At 55.4% G+C, this 18,850-nt stretch overlaps 6 protein-coding genes across 6 annotated transcripts in view; 3 read left to right on the top strand and 3 right to left on the bottom strand.

The window, feature by feature from the left end:
• The window catches only part of ETH_00016650 (uncharacterized protein), a gene marked incomplete at both ends in the record, with an annotated part of 1,955 nt that extends 1,604 nt beyond the window's left edge, over nt 1-351 (bottom strand). Inside the window, one exon of the mRNA XM_013373205.1 lies at nt 2-351. Coding sequence (XP_013228659.1) covers nt 2-351 — 350 coding nt within the window. The remainder of the gene's footprint in view (nt 1) is intronic.
• Nucleotides 352-2,661: 2,310 nt separating this feature from the next.
• ETH_00016645 (uncharacterized protein) lies at nt 2,662-7,901 on the top strand (the record flags this gene model as incomplete). The annotated part of the gene is made up of 8 exons (XM_013373204.1): nt 2,662-3,264; nt 4,041-4,324; nt 4,872-5,035; nt 5,211-5,488; nt 5,706-5,966; nt 6,842-7,228; nt 7,567-7,647; nt 7,734-7,901. 8 exons carry the CDS (start codon nt 2,662-2,664, stop codon nt 7,899-7,901), a joined length of 2,226 nt encoding a protein of 741 aa, XP_013228658.1.
• Nucleotides 7,902-9,347: 1,446 nt separating this feature from the next.
• Nucleotides 9,348-9,758, bottom strand: ETH_00016640 (histone H3; the record flags this gene model as incomplete). The annotated part of the gene is made up of 1 exon (XM_013373203.1): nt 9,348-9,758. One exon carries the CDS (start codon nt 9,756-9,758, stop codon nt 9,348-9,350), a length of 411 nt encoding a protein of 136 aa, XP_013228657.1.
• Nucleotides 9,759-10,130: 372 nt separating this feature from the next.
• On the top strand, nt 10,131-11,121 carry ETH_00016635 (histone H2A, putative; the record flags this gene model as incomplete). The annotated part of the gene is made up of 2 exons (XM_013373202.1): nt 10,131-10,516; nt 11,040-11,121. The coding sequence occupies 2 exons, from the start codon at nt 10,131-10,133 to the stop codon at nt 11,119-11,121; spliced, it is 468 nt and encodes a 155-aa protein (XP_013228656.1).
• Nucleotides 11,122-11,507: 386 nt separating this feature from the next.
• Nucleotides 11,508-14,304, bottom strand: ETH_00016630 (uncharacterized protein; the record flags this gene model as incomplete). Its single annotated transcript, XM_013373201.1, has 2 exons — nt 11,508-13,888; nt 14,178-14,304. The coding sequence occupies 2 exons, from the start codon at nt 14,302-14,304 to the stop codon at nt 11,508-11,510; spliced, it is 2,508 nt and encodes an 835-aa protein (XP_013228655.1).
• A 1,656-nt stretch (nt 14,305-15,960) lies between these two features.
• Nucleotides 15,961-18,067, top strand: ETH_00016625 (uncharacterized protein; the record flags this gene model as incomplete). Its single annotated transcript, XM_013373200.1, has 6 exons — nt 15,961-16,042; nt 16,221-16,514; nt 16,941-17,089; nt 17,201-17,270; nt 17,488-17,567; nt 17,798-18,067. The coding sequence occupies 6 exons, from the start codon at nt 15,961-15,963 to the stop codon at nt 18,065-18,067; spliced, it is 945 nt and encodes a 314-aa protein (XP_013228654.1).
• Between the last annotated feature and the right edge of the window lie 783 nt (nt 18,068-18,850).

Raw genomic sequence — 18,850 nt, 5'->3', positions numbered from 1 at the left:
CCCCGGGGGGGGGGGGGGGGGGGGGCCCCCGGCTTCCCCCGCCTGCAGGGGGGGGGGGCCCCCGGCCCTGGGGGGCCCGTCGGGAGCGGGGGGCCCCTCGGGAGGGGGGGGCCCCTCGGGAGGGGGAGGGGGGCCCGGGAATTCCTCGAAAGGGCCCCTGGGGCTCTCCTGGAGGGGCCCCTCTTGGCTGGGGGTGAGTTCTGCTGGGGAAAGGCGGGAGGCGTCGGTAGTGGTGGGCTCGGACTCTGCCGCGTCTGCTGCTGCTGCTGCTGCTGCCGCAGCAGCAAGGGGCCCCAGAGGGTCCAGTGAGGGCCGCGGCAGCGCCAGGGCCCCCAAAAGGTCCTGCGCCATTGCCTGTTAGCAACGGAGGGAAGCTGGCCCGCCGGCGGGGGGGGAAAGCGGGCGCTCGGCGGCCTCTGGAAGTCGCTGGAGGCACAAAAAGGTAATTTTTAAGAAAATAAATCCGAAAAGAACAAAAAAGAAAAGGAAAAGGGGCTGGAAAAGCCGCACACGGGCCCCCCGCTGCACACGGCGCAGCAGCCGCGCTTTGCACGAGCAGCAGCGCGAAAAGCTGCAGGCACAGGCAGCTGCAGCGCCGGCTTCGAGCCAAAAATCAACGCCAAATGACTTATTTAAACTTGGAAAGACAAGTGTTTCCAATTTACTTATTCGATAAAAAGGAAATGCGGGCTTTGGACGCAGCAGCAGGAAACGCCTCTGGGGTGTACAGGCACCTCAGGTGACCGGCGGTCGGCGGCGGTGCGCAGACAGCACCACTGGTTAGTTCCAGTTCTTTCATTTTTCGCGGTTTCTTCGGACTAAATTCGTTTTTAATTACTTTAAAAGTGGCATTTAAACCCTTTTCCAACGAAAAAGACCCGAGTCAGCCCGCGCTTCCCGCGCCGCGCCTCCGCGTCTCGACCGCCCCTGTGCAAGTCCACCCCAAAGCCGCGCAGCAGCAAACACTTGCGCGGCTCCAGCCCCCTTCTTCTTTTTCCCTTTTATTTTAAAGTTATATTTGCTTTTAAAAGCTTCAGAGCTGTTGCTGCACTGCGAGCAGCAGCAGCTGCGCATCTGCGTGCTGTGCTGCAGCAGCTGCAGCAGCACCTGAAGGGGTCGACAGTGTGCAGTTGCTGCGCCGCTGCTGCTGCTGCTCTTTCGCTGCTGCTGTTGCTGCTGCTGCTGCTGGTGACGGAGGTGTTTAGCAGCTAATCCAAGGGCCCCAGGGGCCTCTTCTTTTGGAAGCAGCAGAGGCCTCTTGCTGCATCGATTTCGCGGCTGCCCCGTTCGCCCTCCAGGTGTACAGACACCCGGCAGCAGCTCCAAACTCTTCAAGACCTCAAAGCCGAGGCAGCAACGGGCGCCGACTTGAGGTGTACGTACATTGCAGAAAAGAGCTGCGCATACACCCCGAGGTCGCGGTGTCCATACACCCCAATGCGCCTCTTTGCAGGCCCTCAGCAATTCCATTTCTTTTCCATTTTGTTTCTTTTTTGTTTTCTCCTCGTAAAGGACTTTATTGTTCCTGTTTTGAGAATAATCACGAGCAGGGGCTCACAGCAACTCAAGGCGCCCCGCGAGCAGCAGCAGCAGCAGTAACAGTAGCAGCAACAGCAGCAGCAGTAACAGCAGCAGCAACAGCAGCAGCAGCAGCAGCAGCGGCGGGAAGACAAAAGCAAGTCCTGTGGGGCTCCAAAAGGAGAGGAGCTGCTGGCGAGATGGCAGCAGCAGCACACCTGCAGCAGGCCTTAAAGACGGGAGACAGAAGACCATTTAAAATAACAGAAATGAATAAAAAAAGAAATAAGAGGGTTAGATAAATAAGTAAAAGAAATAAAAGAAATAAAACAAAAACGGAAAAAAACGGAGCTGTTCCCGCGGGCGTGGTCTAGTGGCTATGACGTTCGCCTCACACGCGAAAGATCCCGGGTTCGATCCCCGGCGCCCGTATTTGGATGCTCTCTTCTTTTCGCTTCTTTTTATTTTAAATGAATTCATTTTTCTTTTTATATATTTTATTTCTTTTAAATACGCAAAATCATTTAAAATGGCCTTATAGAGGCTGCGCTTTGTCGGGGGCCCCCGCGGCTGAGGCCGGTGTTGCTGCTGGCGCTCAGGTGTACATACACCCGGAAGGGCGTGACGCTTGCTTCTTCTTCGACCGCAGTTATTGTTTTTGCATTTTAAATTTACTTTTTAGACTTTTATTTAAATTTTTTTTTATTTCCCCTCGGACAAGTTCAAAACGCCTCTTGCCCCCACCGCCGTGGGGCCCCCCTCTTGGCTGCTCTCTGTGGCGGCCGTGGCTTTCCGCCGAATTCGTTTAGTTTTCAATTATTGAATTAAATATTCAACATAAAATTTCCTAACGCATTTCTAGACAGCGAAGGCAGCAGGAACTGCAGCAGCGGCAGCAGCAGCAGAAGCAGCATCGACGCGATCCGCGCCACGGAGCAGCAGCAGCAGCATCAGCAGCTGCTGCTGCTGCAGTTGACTGTAACGTTCCTTTCGAGGCATTTTCGTGGGTTTTTAGCTCTTTCTGTGCAGCTCCTTTGGGGCTTTTCCCCCTTGCATGCACCCCTTGCTGCTGCTGCAGTTCTTCTCTTATAATCAATTTCATTAAAAATAAAACTAAACAAAAACAACAAAAAAGAAAACAAAATGAAGGCGAAGGGCCCCAGGGCCCCCCGAGGCAAATTCTCGAAGGGGAAATTCAGAAAGCCGCGGGACCCCAACGCAAGAAACGGCAAACGCAGACAGCAGCAGCAGCAGCAGCAGCAGCAGCACGAGCCAGCTGAGAGCCCGCAGCAGCAGCAGCAGTGGGACTCTGAGCAGCTGCAGCAACAGCACAAGGGCGGGAGGCAGGGGACTGAAAAGAAGAGAAAGAGAACTGCTGCAGATGGCAGCAACCAAACTAACGGGGACGCAACTGCAGCGCAGCAGCAGCAGCAGCAGCAGCAGGGAGCAAAAGCGAAGAAGCGAAAGCACAGCAACCACGAGGCAACGTCGCAGTCACCAGAAAAGCCGCAGCAGCAGCCGCCGCAGAAGCAGCAGCAGCCGCAGAAGCAGCAGCAGCAGCAGCAGCAGCAGCGGAAGCAGCAGCAGCTGCGCTGCTCCGTGTTTGTGCGCAACTTGCCCTTCGACGCAGACGCAGCTGCTGTGTCTTCTCTTTTGAATTCTTTTGGCGAAATAAAAGAAATCCATTTAGTGAAAACTGACAGAGGGGACTGCAAGGGGGCTGCCTTCGTCTACTTCGCCGAAGAGGTCTGCTGCTGCTGCTGCTGCTGCTGCAGCTGGTGCTTTTGGCGGCGCTGTCGATGTGTTTGGTGCTCCTGCTGCTGCTTTCGGCGCTGCGGTCGATGCTTTTCTTGCTGCTGTTGCTGCTTTCCGTGGTGCTGCTGATGCCGTCGCTTTTGCTGCTGCTGCTCCTGGTGATGCCGTCGATGCTGCTGCTGCTGCTGCTGCTGCTTATTTCAATAGTGGCTTCGGTGCTGCGGCAGCAGCTGCTTCGGCTTGTGCTGCTGCAGCAGCAGAGTGTTCGTGCGGATGCTGCTGCAGCAGCTGCTGCTGCAGTGGACCTGATTGTTGCTACAGCTGCTGCTGCTGCTGCTTTCGCCATTCGCGCTTGCTGCTGCTGCTGCTGCTGCTGCTGCTGCTGTGACCCTCTGCTGCTCTCGCCTCTGCTGCATGCAGCCTGGAGGCACTCATATGTGCCGCTTTCATTAATTATGACAGTTAATTTGTACAAAATGTAAAATATATTTATAGATTATATTTTTAAAGTATATTTTTAAATTGTATTTTTAAATTCTGTTTATAAAATATATTTGTAAATATATTTATATAGTGCATTTGAATGTGCACTGTATAGGCACAAGAATCCCCCTGGCCTGTACGCATTTGTTTGCACGAAGACATAAATGTTTATTTTGTTTAAATCCATTTTAAATGTCGAAATTAATTTGACTTTTTATATTTATTTCTTTTTATATTTGAATAAAATACTGCTGCCTCTGCTGCTACTGCTGCTGCTGCTGCAGGCTGCTGCGCAGCGCGCTGTTGCTGCTTCTGCTGCATATGAAAGAGAACTGGAGCTGCTGTCGGGGCGGCAGCAGAAGCGGCTGTCGCACCTGCTGGCTGCGCAGCAGCAGCAGCAGCTACTGCAGCTGGACGACGACCCGCTGCAGCAGCAGCAGCAGCAGCAGCAGCAAACAGACGCAGCCCGCGGCGCAGCACTTTTGCTGAAGGGCAGGCGCCTGCAGGTGCTGCCGGCGCTAAGCCGCGAGAAGGCCAAAGAGGCGGCTCAGGAGCGGCGGCAAAAAAAGTGAGGTGGAAGGGAAAAAGTAACTAAATTTATTCTTTTAATGCAATAAATTAGTAGTATTTTAATTCAATTAATTCAAATATTTAAATTTGCATTTAATTCGCTCTTTTTATCCCTTAAAAAGGCGGAATTTCGATCCAATTTGCCCTTTGCAGATCCTTAACTGCAGCAGCAGCAGCACGGCCATTCAGGGTGAAAAATGCGAAAATCCCAAACCAATGCTCATCACTTAAAAAATAACCCTCTTTTTAATTCTAAATATATATTTAAAATGCATTTTAATAAGCTCGAGCGAAAGCTGGAGGATCTGGCCGTTCAAATTCTGCTTTGGAGTGTACGTACACCGTAGCTTTGGGGTGTATGCGCACCTCCGCGATCTCGGGTGTACGTACAGCTGGCGAAACTGCCCTTAAATGCTTCTTTTCTCTAATGCGGCGGCAGTTTGAAGGAAGTTTAGTGAAATGTGGCGCGAATTGGGGTGTATGTACACCTGGGGATGTGCTGCGGGGGCACCTGAACTTGGGGTATATGTACACTGCAACTGCAGGGCTCTGGAGGGCCCGCGCCGCCGAGGCCACCAGCTGGCCTTCTACGGACTTCCCAGCAAACCCTTTAAGGGTTTAAGTCCTCAAGAAGAAATCCTAGTTAATGCTGCCTACAACGAGACAAAAGAAAAACTCAAAAACCCTAATATTTTTGTCAACAAAAGGAGTGCGCAACCCTGCGAGGGTTTAGGGTCTGGGCTAGGGTTTGGGGTTTAGGGTTTAGGGTATAGGGTTTAGGGTTTAAGGGCCCCCGCAGCGGCCAGGGGCTTTTAGCTGGCGCGCGTAAACCCTGAGCAAGAAAGCCAAAATGCTGGGGTTTAGGGTTTAGGGTTTGCATTCAGGGCTTTGTCTGCGCAATTTGCCGCGCTGGGCGGACGCGAACTTCATAAGGGAAAAGCTGGTGGGCCTTTTGGCTTCCATTTTGAAAGAGCATGCAGAGTCTCCTGCTGCAGCAGCTGCTGCTGCTTCTGCTGCTGCTGCTGCAGAGCAAGCAGACGGGGATTTCGAGCAGCAGCAAGAGCAGGAGCAGCCAAAAGAACGGCAGCAGCAGCAGCAGCAGCACGCCAAGGGCAAGAAGTCTAAGGAATGGAAAGCGAAAGCGGCAGCAGCAATTGGAAAGGTTCGTTGCTGCGCTGCAGCGTGGAGTGTATGTACAGCTGCTGCATGCAACTTGGGGTGTACGTACACCGCGTGTGACGCTCCTGTCTGCACTTTTCTTCATTTCTTTTTCTGCATTTCCTTCCTTTCATCTCGCCAGCAGCAGCTGCTGCAGCAGCAGAGGGAAACTTTGAAATAAAAGAATAAAAAAGAAATGATCCACTGAGACTTGTCTGCAGGTGGCAGTCATTCGCGAACCGAAAAACCCCAAAGGCCGCAGGGGGCCCCCGGGGGCCCCCCGGAGGTCTTTGGGGTTTTGTTTTGTTGATTTAAAGTGCGACTTTGCGGAGACGCTGCAGCTGCTGCATGCAGTTCGAGACAGCAGCAGCTTCTTTTCGAGGCCCAACGAGCAGGTGCAGCAGCAGCAGCAGCAGCAGCGGGAGGCGAGGCGCCCCATTGTGCAGTTTGCGCTGGAAGATGCGCGAAAAGTTAAAATTAAGGTGCGCTGCTGCTGCTGCTGCTGTCACTGCTGCTGCTCTTGCTGCTGCTGCTGTTTATGTTGCTGCCGTGCTGCTGTTGCTGCTGCGGCCCTTCGTTTTGCTTCTGCTTTTTATTTTTGCTTATTTGATTTGGCGGCAGCATTTTTAAGTGAAAGATAATACCAACAGCTAATCTCTTCTAGTAAATATATATATAATATATAATATATATATGAATGTCTTGACACATATACATATTATTTAAATTAAGCTTTAAATTAAGATGTGAATTTATATTTATATCTATATTTATATTTATATGTATATTTATATTTATATTCATATACATATATTTATATTTATATATTTGTTTTTATTTATATTTGTATTTATAATTATAGAGCAGTGTGCTCATTGGGCGTGTTCCGGTGTCTGTACAGCGCGCGGTAGCGATTTGGAGCAATAATTTTTTAAAATTCTTTTTTTATTTTCTTTTTAATTAAAATCAAGGCAAAAAGAATATAAAAAGTGAAATCTGTTTTTGATTCTTTTGATTAAAAGAGAAGCAGAAAGAATATAAAAGTGAAATCCGTTTTTGATTCTTTTGATTAAAAAAGAAGCAAAAAGAATATGAAAAGCGATATCTTTTTATATTTCATTTTAATCAAAAAGAATCAAAAAGAATAGAAAAAGAAACCATTTTTCATGTTCTTTTTGCTTCAATTCTAATTAAAAAGAAAATCAAAAAGTGCATTTGTGCCAGTGTTTATATCCTTTTTTGTTCTTTCTGATTAAAATAAAATGAAAGATTTCACTTTTCATATTCTTTTTGCTTCAACTTTTATCAAACAGAAATAAAAAATAAATGCATTTGTGTCAGAGAGTGTCGTTCTCAGAAAGAACGGATTGCTGCTTTTGCGAGTTTGTTGAAAAAAAGAAAAGAAGAAGCAGAATTGGAGAATCCAGAAGAAGCAGAAAACAACAAAAAAACAAAAAAATTCAAAAAGAAAACTTATAGCAGAGGCAAGCAACACGAGCTGTATGTACACCCCAAACCGCAGATGCAGCAGCAGCAGCAGCAGCAGCAGCAGCAGCACGAGAAAAGTCTCCTTCAACAGTCTGCTGCTGTTGCTGCTGCTGCTGTTGCAGGTCGGCGGCAGAGAGAGAAGAGGAGGCAGCAAAAGCTTGCTGCAGCGGGAGCTGGGCAGCAGCAGCAGCAGCAGCAGCAGCGGCAGCAGCAGCGGCGGAAGGTAAATGAAGAGTTCAGCGACGATGAAAATGCAGTAAGACACAATTTACTCCTTTAGAACCTTTAAATTCTTTTTCTTTTTTCCAAAGAAAGAAAAAAGAATTAAAAGAAACTGTCATTCTACCGTTCTAATGCGGTGTAAAGACACCTGAAGGTCTGGGCCTGCGTGTATCTTGAGCTCCAGGTGTATTGGCAGGTTTCTTTTTTCTTAGTTTATTTCTTCTTTAAATTCTGTTATTGTTTTAAATGGCACAATTCTGCGGCATGTCTTTAATTTATTATTTTTGTTTTATTAAATTTTCTTTTAAAGTAAAATGAAACTTTTCCCGCTGCTGCTGCTGCTGCTGCTGGTGCTGCTGCTGCTGCTCTCAGGGCTTTCCTATGTATAAGTCGGACGGCAGCTCGCGGAGGAAAAGAAGAAAAGTGAATGCAAATGACGGAGAAGACCTGGAGGTCAGATGCTGCTGCTGCTGCTGCGAGCGCGGTTGCTGCTGCTGCTGCTGCTGCTGCTGCGAGTGCGCTTGCTGCTGCTGCTGAAGATGCTCTGCCAGGAGAAGCGAGCAGCAGGAGCAGCACTAGAAGCAGCAGCGGTAGCAAAAGGAGCACAAGCAGCAACAGCAGCAGAAGTGACACCAGCTGCAGCAGCAGGGAACAGCAGCAGCAGCAACGCGCACACATCAGCTGCAGCAGCAGCAGCAGCCCCTTAGTGCACTTCGCATCTCATTCTCTCCACTTATGCTTCTTCAGCAGCCCCGATATTAGCCTCTATTTTCTTCTGCTGCTGTTTTCCTCTCCCTGCTTACTAGCAGCAGCAGCAGTTGTCGTTGCTTGCAATGTGCCCTTTGCTCTGCTTACTAGCAGCAGCAGCAGCTGTCGCTGCTGTTGCTTGCAACGTGCCCTTTGCTGCTACTGCAGCCTGTTCCCTGTTTCCCTGCAGCCACTGCTGCTGTTCGTGCTGCAGCAACTCATCATACTGTGCTGCTGCTGCTGCAGGAAGAAGGGCTACGGCGCCGCATCCGCGAGCTGATGGGGGGATCTGTCTGACTCTAAATAACCTGCAGACAATTTGAGTTTTGGATAATCTTTTGCGAACAATCCTTTAAAGGACGAAATAAAACAATTCCGATCCACCCTCTTTGCGCGCGCGAGACGTACGTACAGAGATGTACGTACACCTCAACCGCAGGCACCACAATTCAACTTCCGCCCGCCACCGCGGAAGGAGACATTTGAATTAAAATAAACTCCATCTGGCATTATTTTTCACATAATTAATCAATCTCTGTTTCAATGAATCACATCTAGCTCTGTTTAATTGTCTTGACTCATATTCCGTTTCGAAACATTCAAGTTCAGAGTGCGTAGTAACGGAGGAACGGTTCCTTCCTGTTGTTGCTGCTGCTGCTGCTCTGCAGCAGCAGCACGTAGAGGTCATCCCCGAAGCTGGGGGCCCATAGTACAGACAACCCCCATCGAGCGAATAAGCAGGGGATGTAAACCCTGAAGCAGCGGATAAGCAGGGCCTGCAAACCCCCAACCAGCGGGTAGGCAGGGCCTCCAAACCCTCATGAGCGAATAAGCAGGGCCTGCAAACCCTCAACCAGAGGACAGGCAGGGCCTACAAACCCTCACGAGCGAATAAGCAGGGCCTGCAAACCCCGAACCAGCGGATAGGGAGGGCCTGCAAACCCTCAATGAGGGAAAAAGCGGCCAGCGCCACGGCGCGGCAAGTCCGCGGCCAGCTGCTGCGCCCAAACCCTCAGTCACTGCCTTGCAAAACCCTAAACCCCCCCCAGTCGCCGCTGCTGCAGCCAAACCCTAGACCCTCGCCACTGCTGCTGCCAAACCCTAGACCCTCGCCACTGCCGCGCGGGGCCCGCCCAGCCGCAAGCCCCCTGCGCAGCAGCAGGCCCCCCGAAACCCCTGGGCGGAGCTGCCCGGCGCGGGCGCGCCGGAAACCCAAACCCCAAATGAGGGGATGGGAGGGCTGGTGGCTTCTAGTGAAGCCTAAGGGAAACGAAGACTAGCTGTCTATACACCTCCGAACCGCGTGCGCGCGCGCCCCGAGGCTCCGCAGCCGCCGCCGCCGCCGCCGCCGCTGCTGCAGCAGCAGCAGCAGCAGCAGCAGCGGCGCACAAAGGCCGCGCAGCCCGCTACGAGCGCTCGCCGCGAATCCTGCGGGCCAGCTGGATGTCCTTGGGCATGATGGTGACGCGCTTGGCGTGGATGGCGCACAAGTTGGTGTCCTCGAAAAGACCCACGAGGTACGCCTCCGCAGCCTCCTGCAGCGCGAGCACCGCGGAGGACTGGAAACGCAAGTCCGTCTTGAAGTCCTGCGCGATCTCGCGGACCAGCCGCTGGAAAGGCAGCTTGCGAATCAGCAGGTCCGTGCTTTTTTGGTACCTGCGGATTTCGCGGAGGGCGACGGTGCCGGGGCGGTACCTGTGGGGCTTTTTGATGCCTCCGGCGACGGGGGCGGACTTGCGGGCGGCCTTGGAGGCGAGTTGTTTGCGGGGGGCCTTGCCGCCGGTGGACTTGCGCGCCGTCTGTTTGGTTCGCGCCATTGCTGCTGCTGTTGTTGCTTCGCTGGGGAGGAATTGCAGGATTTTTCCAAGTGAAGGGGGGGGGGGTGGGGCTGCTGCTGCTGCGGGGCGGGGGCGGCTCTGGCTGGCTGCGGGGCGCGCGCGGCGTGCGCGCGCCGCGCGCGCACCGGGTGCGAAGCCGCGCGCTGCGGAGCGCCGCCGCTGCTGCTGCTGCTGCTGCTGCTGCTGCTGCTAGCCAGCCGCGGCAGCAGCTCGCCGCGCGCGGGGAGAGGGCCCGGGCCCCCGGCCGCCGCGCCGCCCGCGCGCCGCACCGCGGACGGCCCGGAAGCCGCGGAAGCTCCACAAGATTCTTTTCTCCTCGCGGCGCCAAGATCGAACACCCCGTTTGCGAAAATGTCGGCGAAAGGAAAGGGCGGACGCGCCAAAAAAAGCGGCAAAAGCACCAGCAAGAGCGCCAAGGCCGGCCTCCAGTTCCCCGTGGGCCGCATCGGCCGCTACCTCAAGAAGGGCCGCTACGCCAAGCGCGTCGGCGCGGGGGCCCCCGTCTACATGGCTGCAGTTTTGGAGTATTTGTGCGCCGAAATCCTCGAACTTGCCGGAAATGCCGCCAGAGACCACAAGAAAACCCGCATCATCCCGCGGCACATCCAGCTGGCGGTGCGCAACGACGAGGAGCTGAGCAAGTTCCTCGGCGGGGTCACCATTGCCTCTGGCGGCGTCATGCCCAACGTCCACTCCGTGCTGCTTCCCAAGAAAAGCAAAAGCAAAAAGATGTCCCAGTGAGCCTCCCGCGCCCCGCACTCGGCCCCGCCTCCTTTTCCGCGCTTTCCAGCTCCCCGCAGCGCCGAGTGGCTCTTTTTCCACTTCGCGAGATCTTCTGAGGCCGCCCCGCGGCGGGCCCAGGTGTACAGACACCCCACTCTCCCCTCTCCGCTTAGGCTTCTCTAGAAGCCACCCCTCCCCTGCTGCTCCTGCGCCGCGCGGCGCGTCTGCTGCACCCTGAATCTCTTTTGCTGCTGCTCCTGCGGCGCCAGGGCCGCGCCGCTCCGCGCTGCAGCTACTGACACTCCGTGGCCGTGCGGCGCGCCGGCTTTGTATCCTGCTGCTGCTGCTGCTGCTGCTACTGCTTGCTGCTGCCGCAGGCGCCCCTTCCTGCTGCTTTTGCGTTAAGCGGGCTCATGGGGACCCCAGGGCTGCGAGGGTAGACGCCGGTTGCTGCTGAGGTGCTGCGCCGCCTGCTGGCCGGCAGCAGCAGCACCTCCTGCTGCAGCAAGGAGGGGAAGGGGATGTTTGCTGCCGCAGGCTGCAGCAGCAGCAGCAGCAAGGGCCGCAGTGGCCGTTTGCCGTGTCTTTCCGCCCAAAGGGGGACCCACGAGCTAGTTAACGCGTGTCTTTCTTTATATGTAGCGTGCTGCGAGGGTTAGCAGCAGCAGCAGCAGCTAGTAGGGCACTTGTGGGGCACTAACCTACTGGCTAGCGAGCTAGCTAGCTGCACTGCAAAGCTATTTGTAGACTCTAATTAGAATTAGGAGCAAACGACGCGGCTGTTTCCACACTTGCTCACGCTGCTGCTGCTGCAGCACACCACAATCGGTCACACTGCCGCTGCTGCTGCAGCAGCAGCAGCATAACACAATCGATCACACTGCCGCTGCCGCGGCGGCAGCGTCTGCACCGGCTGCTGCTGCTGCAGCAGCAGAAAACGATGGCCCAGGGCCGCGCTGCTGTTGCACAGAGGCGCCCTCGGGCCCTCTGCTGCTGCTGCTGCACTTACTGCTCAGCAGCCTCAGCCGCAGCAGCCTCTGCAGCAGCTGGTTCCGCTGCAGTGGGCTCTGCAGCTGCCTCTGCTGCAGCGGGCTCTGCTACAGCTGCTGCAGCGGGCTCCGCTGCAGCTGCTTCAGCTGCGGCAGGCTCTCCTGCTGCCTCTGCTGCAGCAGGTGCCTCTGCTGCGGCTGTATCCGCTGCAGCAGCAGCCGCTGCACTGGCTTGCTGCTGCTGCTGCTCCTCCAGTTGCTGCGCGGCCTCGTTTTGTTGCTCAGGCTGCTGTTGCTGTTGCTGCCCCTCTTGCTCCTGTTGCTGCTGCTCTGGCTGCTGTTGCTCTGGCTGCTGCGACGCCTCCTGCTGCTGCTGCTCTGGCTGCTGTTGCTCTGGCTGCTGCGACGCCTCCTGCTGCTGCTGCTCCTCTGGCATCTGCTGCTCTAGCTGCTGCTCTAGCTGCTGCTGCTGCGGAATAGATTCAATGAGGTCGCTAATGCCTGTAATGGGGCTGGGCTTTTGCTGCAGCAAGTCTCTGTAGTGGTGTGCTTCAAGTTGCTGCTGCAGCGCCTCTTGCTGCTGCTGCTCCTCTTGCTGCTGCGGCTGCGGCTCTGCTGCTTCTGCCTGTCGCAGCGTCACGGCTGCGTCATCTTCCTCTGCTACCTCTGCTTCTGCTGCTGCTGCTTCCGCTGCTTCTGCTGCTTCTGCTGCTGCTGCTGGTTCTGCTGCTGCATCTGAGCTCCTGGGCAGCGGCAGCCAAGCAGGGGTTGGAAGGTTGCCGAAGATGTTCGCTAGAGGCCCGCGGCCGCTGCTGCTGCTGCTGCCGCCGCTGCCGCTGCCGCTGGTGCTGCTGCTGCTGCTGCTGCTGCTTGCTGCTGGGGGCGGCGGAGAGGAGGGGGAAGGCGGTTGGGGTGGGGTTGTTGTTGTTGTTGTTTGCTGCCCCTTGACGGAGAGGAAAAGGTCCTGGAGTGTCGGTACACTCAAACTCAGGAGGGGCTTGGCTGGGGGCTTCGAAGTGGTGGTGGTGGTGGTGGTGGTGGTTGTGGTTGTGGTTGTGGTTGTGCTGCTGCTGCTGCTGCTGCTGCTGCTGGAGGGGTGCAGCCAGCTGGGCAGCCAAGAGGGCAAGTTCAGCAGCGGGAGCACTTCCTCCTGCTTTCCCGGCTGCTGCTGCTGTGGCTGCTGCTGCTGTTGCGGCTGCTGCTGCGGGGGCTGCTGTTGCTCCTGCTGCTGTTGCCCTGGCTGCGGCTGCGGACGCCACTGCTGTGGGAACTGCTGCTGGGGAAACTGCTGCTGCGGAATCGGGAAAGCCGGCTGTTGCTGCTGTCCCTGGTAGTACTGCTGCTGCTGCTGTGAGCCCTGCGGGTAGTTCGGCTGCTGTTGCTGCTGCTGTGGGCCCTGCGGGTAGTTCGGCTGCTGCTGCTGCTGCTGTGGGCCCTGCGGGTAGTTCGGCTGCTGCTGCTGCTGCTGCTGCTGCTGTGGGCCCTGCGGGTAGTTCGGCTGCTGTTGCTGCTGCTGTGGGCCCTGCGGGTAGTTCTCCTGCTGCTGCTGCTGCTGTGGGCCCTGGAAGTAGTTCGGCTGCTGGTGTGGGAGCTGCGGACGCTGCTGCTGCTGCTGCTGCTGGGGATATGGCTGGTACTGCTGCTGCTGCAGCGGGTTCTGCGGGTGCTGCTGCGGCTGCTGCTGGTAGGGGTAAGGCTGATATTGCTGCTGCTGCTGCGGGTGCTGAGGGAATTGCTGCTGCGGCAGGTGCTGAGGGAATTGCTGCTGCGGCAGGTGCTGCGGCGGATAGTTATTCTGCGGCTGATACTGCGGGTACTGCGGCGGCAGCATCGGTGGCTGCTGCTGCTGCTGCTGCGGATACTGCTGTTGCTGCGGTGCAAACTGGTGAGGCGGCATGGGCAGATGGTGGTGCTGATGCTGCTGCTGCTGCTGCTGATTGTGTGGTCCTCTTAGCCTATGCTGCTTCTGGAACTCCTGAAGGGTCATCGTTTTAACCGGTCGTTCTGGCTGTTGCTGTTGCTGCTGCTGCTGCTGTTGCTGCTGCTGCTGCTGTTGCTGCAGTTGCTTCTGGGCCTGCCTCTCCTGCTGCATCTTGTGAAAGTCTGCTAAAGTTATGGCCTTGGGCCTCTGCTGCTGCTGTTGCTGCTGCTGCTGCTGCTGCAGGCGCTGCTGCTGCTTTTCCCTTTGCATCATCTGAAAGTCCGCTAGAGTCATAGCCTTTGGAGCAGCTTGCTGCTGCGGCTGCTGCTGCTGCTGCAAATTCCTGCTTAGAGCATTTGGGTTTGTGGTTCCCTGGTGCTGCAGCTGCTGCAACACCTGCTGCTGCTGCTGCTGCTGCTGCTGCAGCAGCCGCAGCTGCTCGTTCGCAGCGCCATGGGCAGGATGCGGGCGAGCACCTGCAGCAGCAGCAGAAGCAAAAAGAAGCAAAGACACAAACGGAGACAGCAGCAGAAATAAGCAAAAAAGAGACAAAAGGGCAGCAGCAAAAAGGGAAAAGCGGCAGCAGCAGCGCCAAAGGTAGAAACTGGACTTGAAAAGCAGCAAAAGCGAAAAAAAAAGAATTAAAAAGAGAAAGAAATGAAGAATAAAAATACAAAATTGAAATTGAAACTAAAGACAAAAGAGACGGAGAATAAAAATATAAAACCAAATTAGAAATAAAAAGACAAGAAAAAAAAAGCTCACCATCGAGCCTACGCAGCTGGCAGAGGGGGCAGTCTGGTGCTGCAGCAGCAGCAGCAGGCGCGGGGGAAGCCAGCAGCAGCAGCGCAGCAGCAGCAGCTGCTGCTGCTGCGTTCAGGAGCGTCTTCATCGTGGTGTACGTACACCCCGCAAGCTGTGCTGCGCTGCCCTGCCTGCAGCAGCAGCAGCAGCAGAAGAAGAAGCAAAAAGAGCTGTTGCGACGGAGAAAGCAGCAGCAGCAAAACCCTCAAAAAGGGCATGCCAGCAGCAAACTGCAGCAAGGCTATAAGGCAGAGGCGGCAAAGAGAAAAGAAGTTCCTCTTGACTTAAAATTATGACAAGACAAACCCTAAACCCTAAACCCTAAACCCTCAAGGAGCAGCAGAGACGGCGAAATGAAAGAAATCTGTGTGCAGCAGTTGAGGTGTACGTACACCTCAACTCGCCTGCTGCTTATTCAGCTTTTTTCCCTTTTTTCTCCTTTTTTGTCTAGACACTTGAAAAGTGGAAATTTAAAGTTGCTGCCACGAAAGGCGACAAAAAAGGAGTGTCTGTACACCTCAAGGGCGGCAAGAAACTCCTTCTTGCCAGTCTGGACTCGGGGGTTTAGGAGCTGCACCTTAGGGTTTAGGGTCCAGGGTTTAGGGTTTAGGGTTTAGGGTCTAGGGTTCAGGGTTGAGGGTTTAGGGCTTAGGGTTTAGCGTGAGTTATTACCTCCAGATAGCCCTGATGTGCAGAGGCCGCGAGTCTGCACAATCTTGAGGGTAAAGAGAAGGAAAAAGAAGAAAAAAAAGGAAAGACAAAGGGAAAAAGAGAAGACCAGAGAGGCAGAGAGGTCACCTGAGGTGTACGGACAGCTCGACGAGCTGCAGGTGGGAACAAACGGAATTCTTTTTTCTTTTTTCCTCCTTCTTTGAAAAAATAAAGTTAAATTCAAAATAAGCAACTGTGTTCCCGAGGCATTAGTTGTTCTAGTTCAGCAGCAGCAGCAGCAGCGGCAGCAGCGCAGCAGCTGCAGTAAGAGCAGCAGCAGCAGCGGAGACGGCACGGGAGACAGAGCAGCGATAGTGAGCTATATCTTTCTTTCCTATTGCATCTTTGCCTGTACAATCCAACACAATATTTAAAATAAAGTAATTTAATTTATATTTCCATTTAATTTAACAATTCGTGCTGCTGTTATCTCGCAAAGCGCCGTGTCTGCTGCTCCTGCGTCCTCCAGCTGCTCCTGTGGGGGCCCCTGGGGGCCCCCAGAGGGTACTGGGGGCCCCCCGTGGCCCTTGTGCCCCCTAATTTGTTTTAAATGTTATTTAAATTCGAATTGGAGGCCAAAAGCAGCAGCAGCAGCAAATATAAAAGGGGGAGTTATTTGCTGCAGTGACATCAGCAGGGGAGTGCAGCAGAGGCTTCAAGGCACTTGCTGCTGCACTTTGGGCTCTTTTCATCTTCTTTTTTTGTTTTTTTAATTTCTTTTATTTATTTTAAATTATTTTCTTTTCTTTATATGAGCCTCGGGGCGGCCACCAAACAAAGCAAGTAGAGAGGAGCAACGCGCTCTGCTGCAGCAAGCAGCAGCAGCAACAGCAGCAGCAACAGCAGCAGCAGCAGCAGCTCCACTAGCAGCAAGTAGCCGTCACACCAGCAGCTGCAGCAGCAGTTGCAGCAGCAGCTCGCGAAGCAGCTGACCAGCAGCAGCAGCAGCTCCAGCAGCAGCAGCAGTTGCAGCAGCAGCTGCAGCAGCAAAGTGTACCTGCTTCTCTAGGCGCGCCATTTGTTAACAAAGATAATGACGAGCTTCTTTGGGCTTTCCACAGGGCTGCAGCTGCAGCCGCAGCAGCAGCAGCAGCAGCAGCAAACCGCAGCAGCAGGTTCGCCTTCTGCTGCACCTCAGTTTTAGCGAGGCGCTTCCAGTGCCCTTGAAGCCTCTGGAGGCCCTCTGACGCGCTGCGCATGCATGCACGCCTAGGGTTTAGGGTTTAGGGTTCGGGGTTTAGGGTTTAGGGTTTAGGGTTTAGGGTTTAGGGTTTAGGGTTTGGCTGTGCGCAGCGCCCCAAGACCTGCCAATTCATTCAAGGAATTATCTCGCGTCGCTGCAGTCGCGGCTGCAGCGGGTTGAGCAGCTGCTGCAGGACGAAACCCCAGCAGCACTAGGGTTTTCGTACGACTTGGACAGCAGCAGCAGCAGCAGCAGCAGCAGCACGGGCCTCACCCGCGCGCAGCAGCAAAACCTCCAGCTCGAGCAGAAAGTGCAGCAGCTCGCAGCAGCAACCCCGCAGCAGGGCCAAGAGTTGCTTTCAAGGTGGCAGCGCGCAGCTCACAGAAACCCTGACAGACAAGCAGGTATCTCGAGGCTTTAGGTTTAGGGTTTAGGGTTTAGGGTTTAGGGTTTAGGGTTCAGGGTTTAGGGCCCAGTAGAAAGGGCAGTATTACTCAGCTTTACTCTCTGATGCCGCCGCAGCAGCAGCAGCAGCAACCGCAGCCGAACGCGCGCCGGTAGCAACAACAGGAGCCCTCACCAGCAGCTGCAGCATTTGCTGCTGCTGCTGATGCTGCTGCAGTTGCTGCTGCTGCTGCTGCTGCAGTTTCTGCTGCAGTTGCTGCTGCTGCAGTTAATGTAGCACGAGTCGGTTGAGCGCCAATGCGCCGCCTTGAGCTGTGTGCCAGTTACTAACCATTTGTCTGGTACTGCTGCTGCTGCTGCTGTCCTTGCTGCCGCTGCTGCTTTTGCTGCTGCTGCTTTTGCTGCTGCTGCTGCTGCTGCTGCAGGGGTTGTGGTGCCTGTGGTGGGGCTGCAGGGCCTTGCTGCGCGCATTTCGGGTGCAGCAGAAATGACAGAAGCCATACTGCAGGCAGCAGCAGCAACAGCAAGAGACACGGAGGCCCTTGCTGCTAAGCACAACCAAATGAATGCAGCGGTCAGTGGGCCTCCTGCTGCTGCTGCTGCTGCTGGCGGCGCTGCTGCTGCTGCTGCTACCGCAGTTGTTGCGAACGTCGTGCTGCTGCAGCTGCTGCTCTTTGTGCTGCAGCTGGGGCGAATTAAGAAGAGACATGCAGTGCTCGGCCACAGCCTCATAAGAGCTGTAGGGCTTGTTGAAGGTGCGCACAGTTGCTGCTGCTCTTGCTGCTGCTGCTGCTGCTCGTTGCTGCTGCTGTTGTCGCTGCTGCTGCTGCTGCTGTTGGCGACGCAGCAGTTGCTGCTGCTGCGGATGCACGAGAAGCAGTTTGACCCCACTGCACCGTCGCTACTTGTTGGGGTTTTTTGGCTATGTTGCACGCTGCTTGGCTTCTGCTGCTGCTGCTGCTGCTGCTGCAGGGTTGGCTGTCAGCCGCGGCGTCTGTGAAAGGAATCCACGGTGTGAAGCAGCAAACGAGCAGCTGCTAGCTCAAATCCAGGTACTGTCGCGACGCAGCAGCAGCAGCAGCGAAAGCTCTTAGTGCTCTGACGGCAGCAGAGCTGGCAGCAGCAGCAGCAGCAGCAGCAGCAGCAGCAGCATATCGCTCCCGTTAACGTTAGCAGTCTGGTTCGCCTATGGGCAGTCACGTTGCTGCAGTGGTGTCCTTTGATGCATGCTTTCTCCTCGAGTCAATTTAAGCTGCTGCTGCTGCTGCTTGTGGCGCTGCAGGAGGAGTTTCAGTGGGCGGACTGGCAGCAGCGGATTGACGGGCTGCGCGTGTGGCTGTCGAGCCTGCAGCAGCAGAAGCCGGAGGCCTGCAGCAGCAGCAGCAGCAGCAGCAGCGAGGAGCAGCAGCCCGCGGTGGCCCCCGCGCTGCTGCGGCTGCTGACTGTCCAGGCAGAGACAGTGCAGCAGCTGCTGCAATCTCTTGCCAACACAGAAGCAGCAGTTTCGCGTCTCCAGGCTTCTGCCCTCGCAGCACGTTCCCGCGCAAAGTGATGGGGGCCCCAGGGGGGCCCCCCGGGGGGCCCCCTGGGGGCCCCCCGAGGGCCCCCCTGAACAACAACAAATTAAGGAGCCCTACAGGGAGCCCCCACAGGGGCGTCCGCGAGGGGCCCCGCTTTGGGCGTCATAGGGGCCTTATTCAGGACCCCACAGAGGGGCCCCTTACAGGGGGCCCCTTAGAGGGGGCCCCACAGGGGGGCCCCTTCAGGGGGCCCCCAGGAGGTGCCCCGAAGGGCCCCTTAATTACAAGTGGAGCCCCTTAAGGGGCCCTTTGGCTGCAGCGGCTGCTGGGGGCCCTAAGCAGCAGCGCCAGTCTTAGGCACTGGGGGCCCCCTGGGGGGCCCTCCAGTGCCTAAGACTGCCCCTGGGGGGCCCCTGGGGAGCCCCTGGAGGGCCCCTGGGGGGCCCGTGGGGGGCCCCTGGGGGGCCCCTGGGGGTCCCCTGGGGGTCCCTTTTCTGTTTGGCTTTTAACCTCAATTTGTTTTGTCCCATCTTTGCCTTTTTTGGCCCATTTGTCTCTCCATTTGAGACCCTAAAAAGCCCACTCTGGGGGCCCCCAGGCCAAGTTTAAGGGGCCCCGTTAAACCCAGCAGAGTAGGGACGCTGCAGAGGGGCCCCCTGCTGCAGCAGCAGCCAGAGTTCTGCTTTAAAGGGCCCCATTGGGCTTCTTGTGAGTCTGTGAGCCTTTTGGGGGCCTTTGGCAGCTTCTTGTTGCGCTGCTGTGGTTGCTGCTGCTGCTGCTGCAGCTCCTGCAGCAGCAGCTGCTGCTGCTGTTTC

Source organism: Eimeria tenella, genomic scaffold, assembly GCF_000499545.2.
Source record: "Eimeria tenella Houghton genomic scaffold, Eth_scaff124, whole genome shotgun sequence".
Taxonomy (NCBI): domain Eukaryota; phylum Apicomplexa; class Conoidasida; order Eucoccidiorida; family Eimeriidae; genus Eimeria; species Eimeria tenella.
This window is presented reverse-complemented; position numbering and strand designations above follow the sequence as displayed.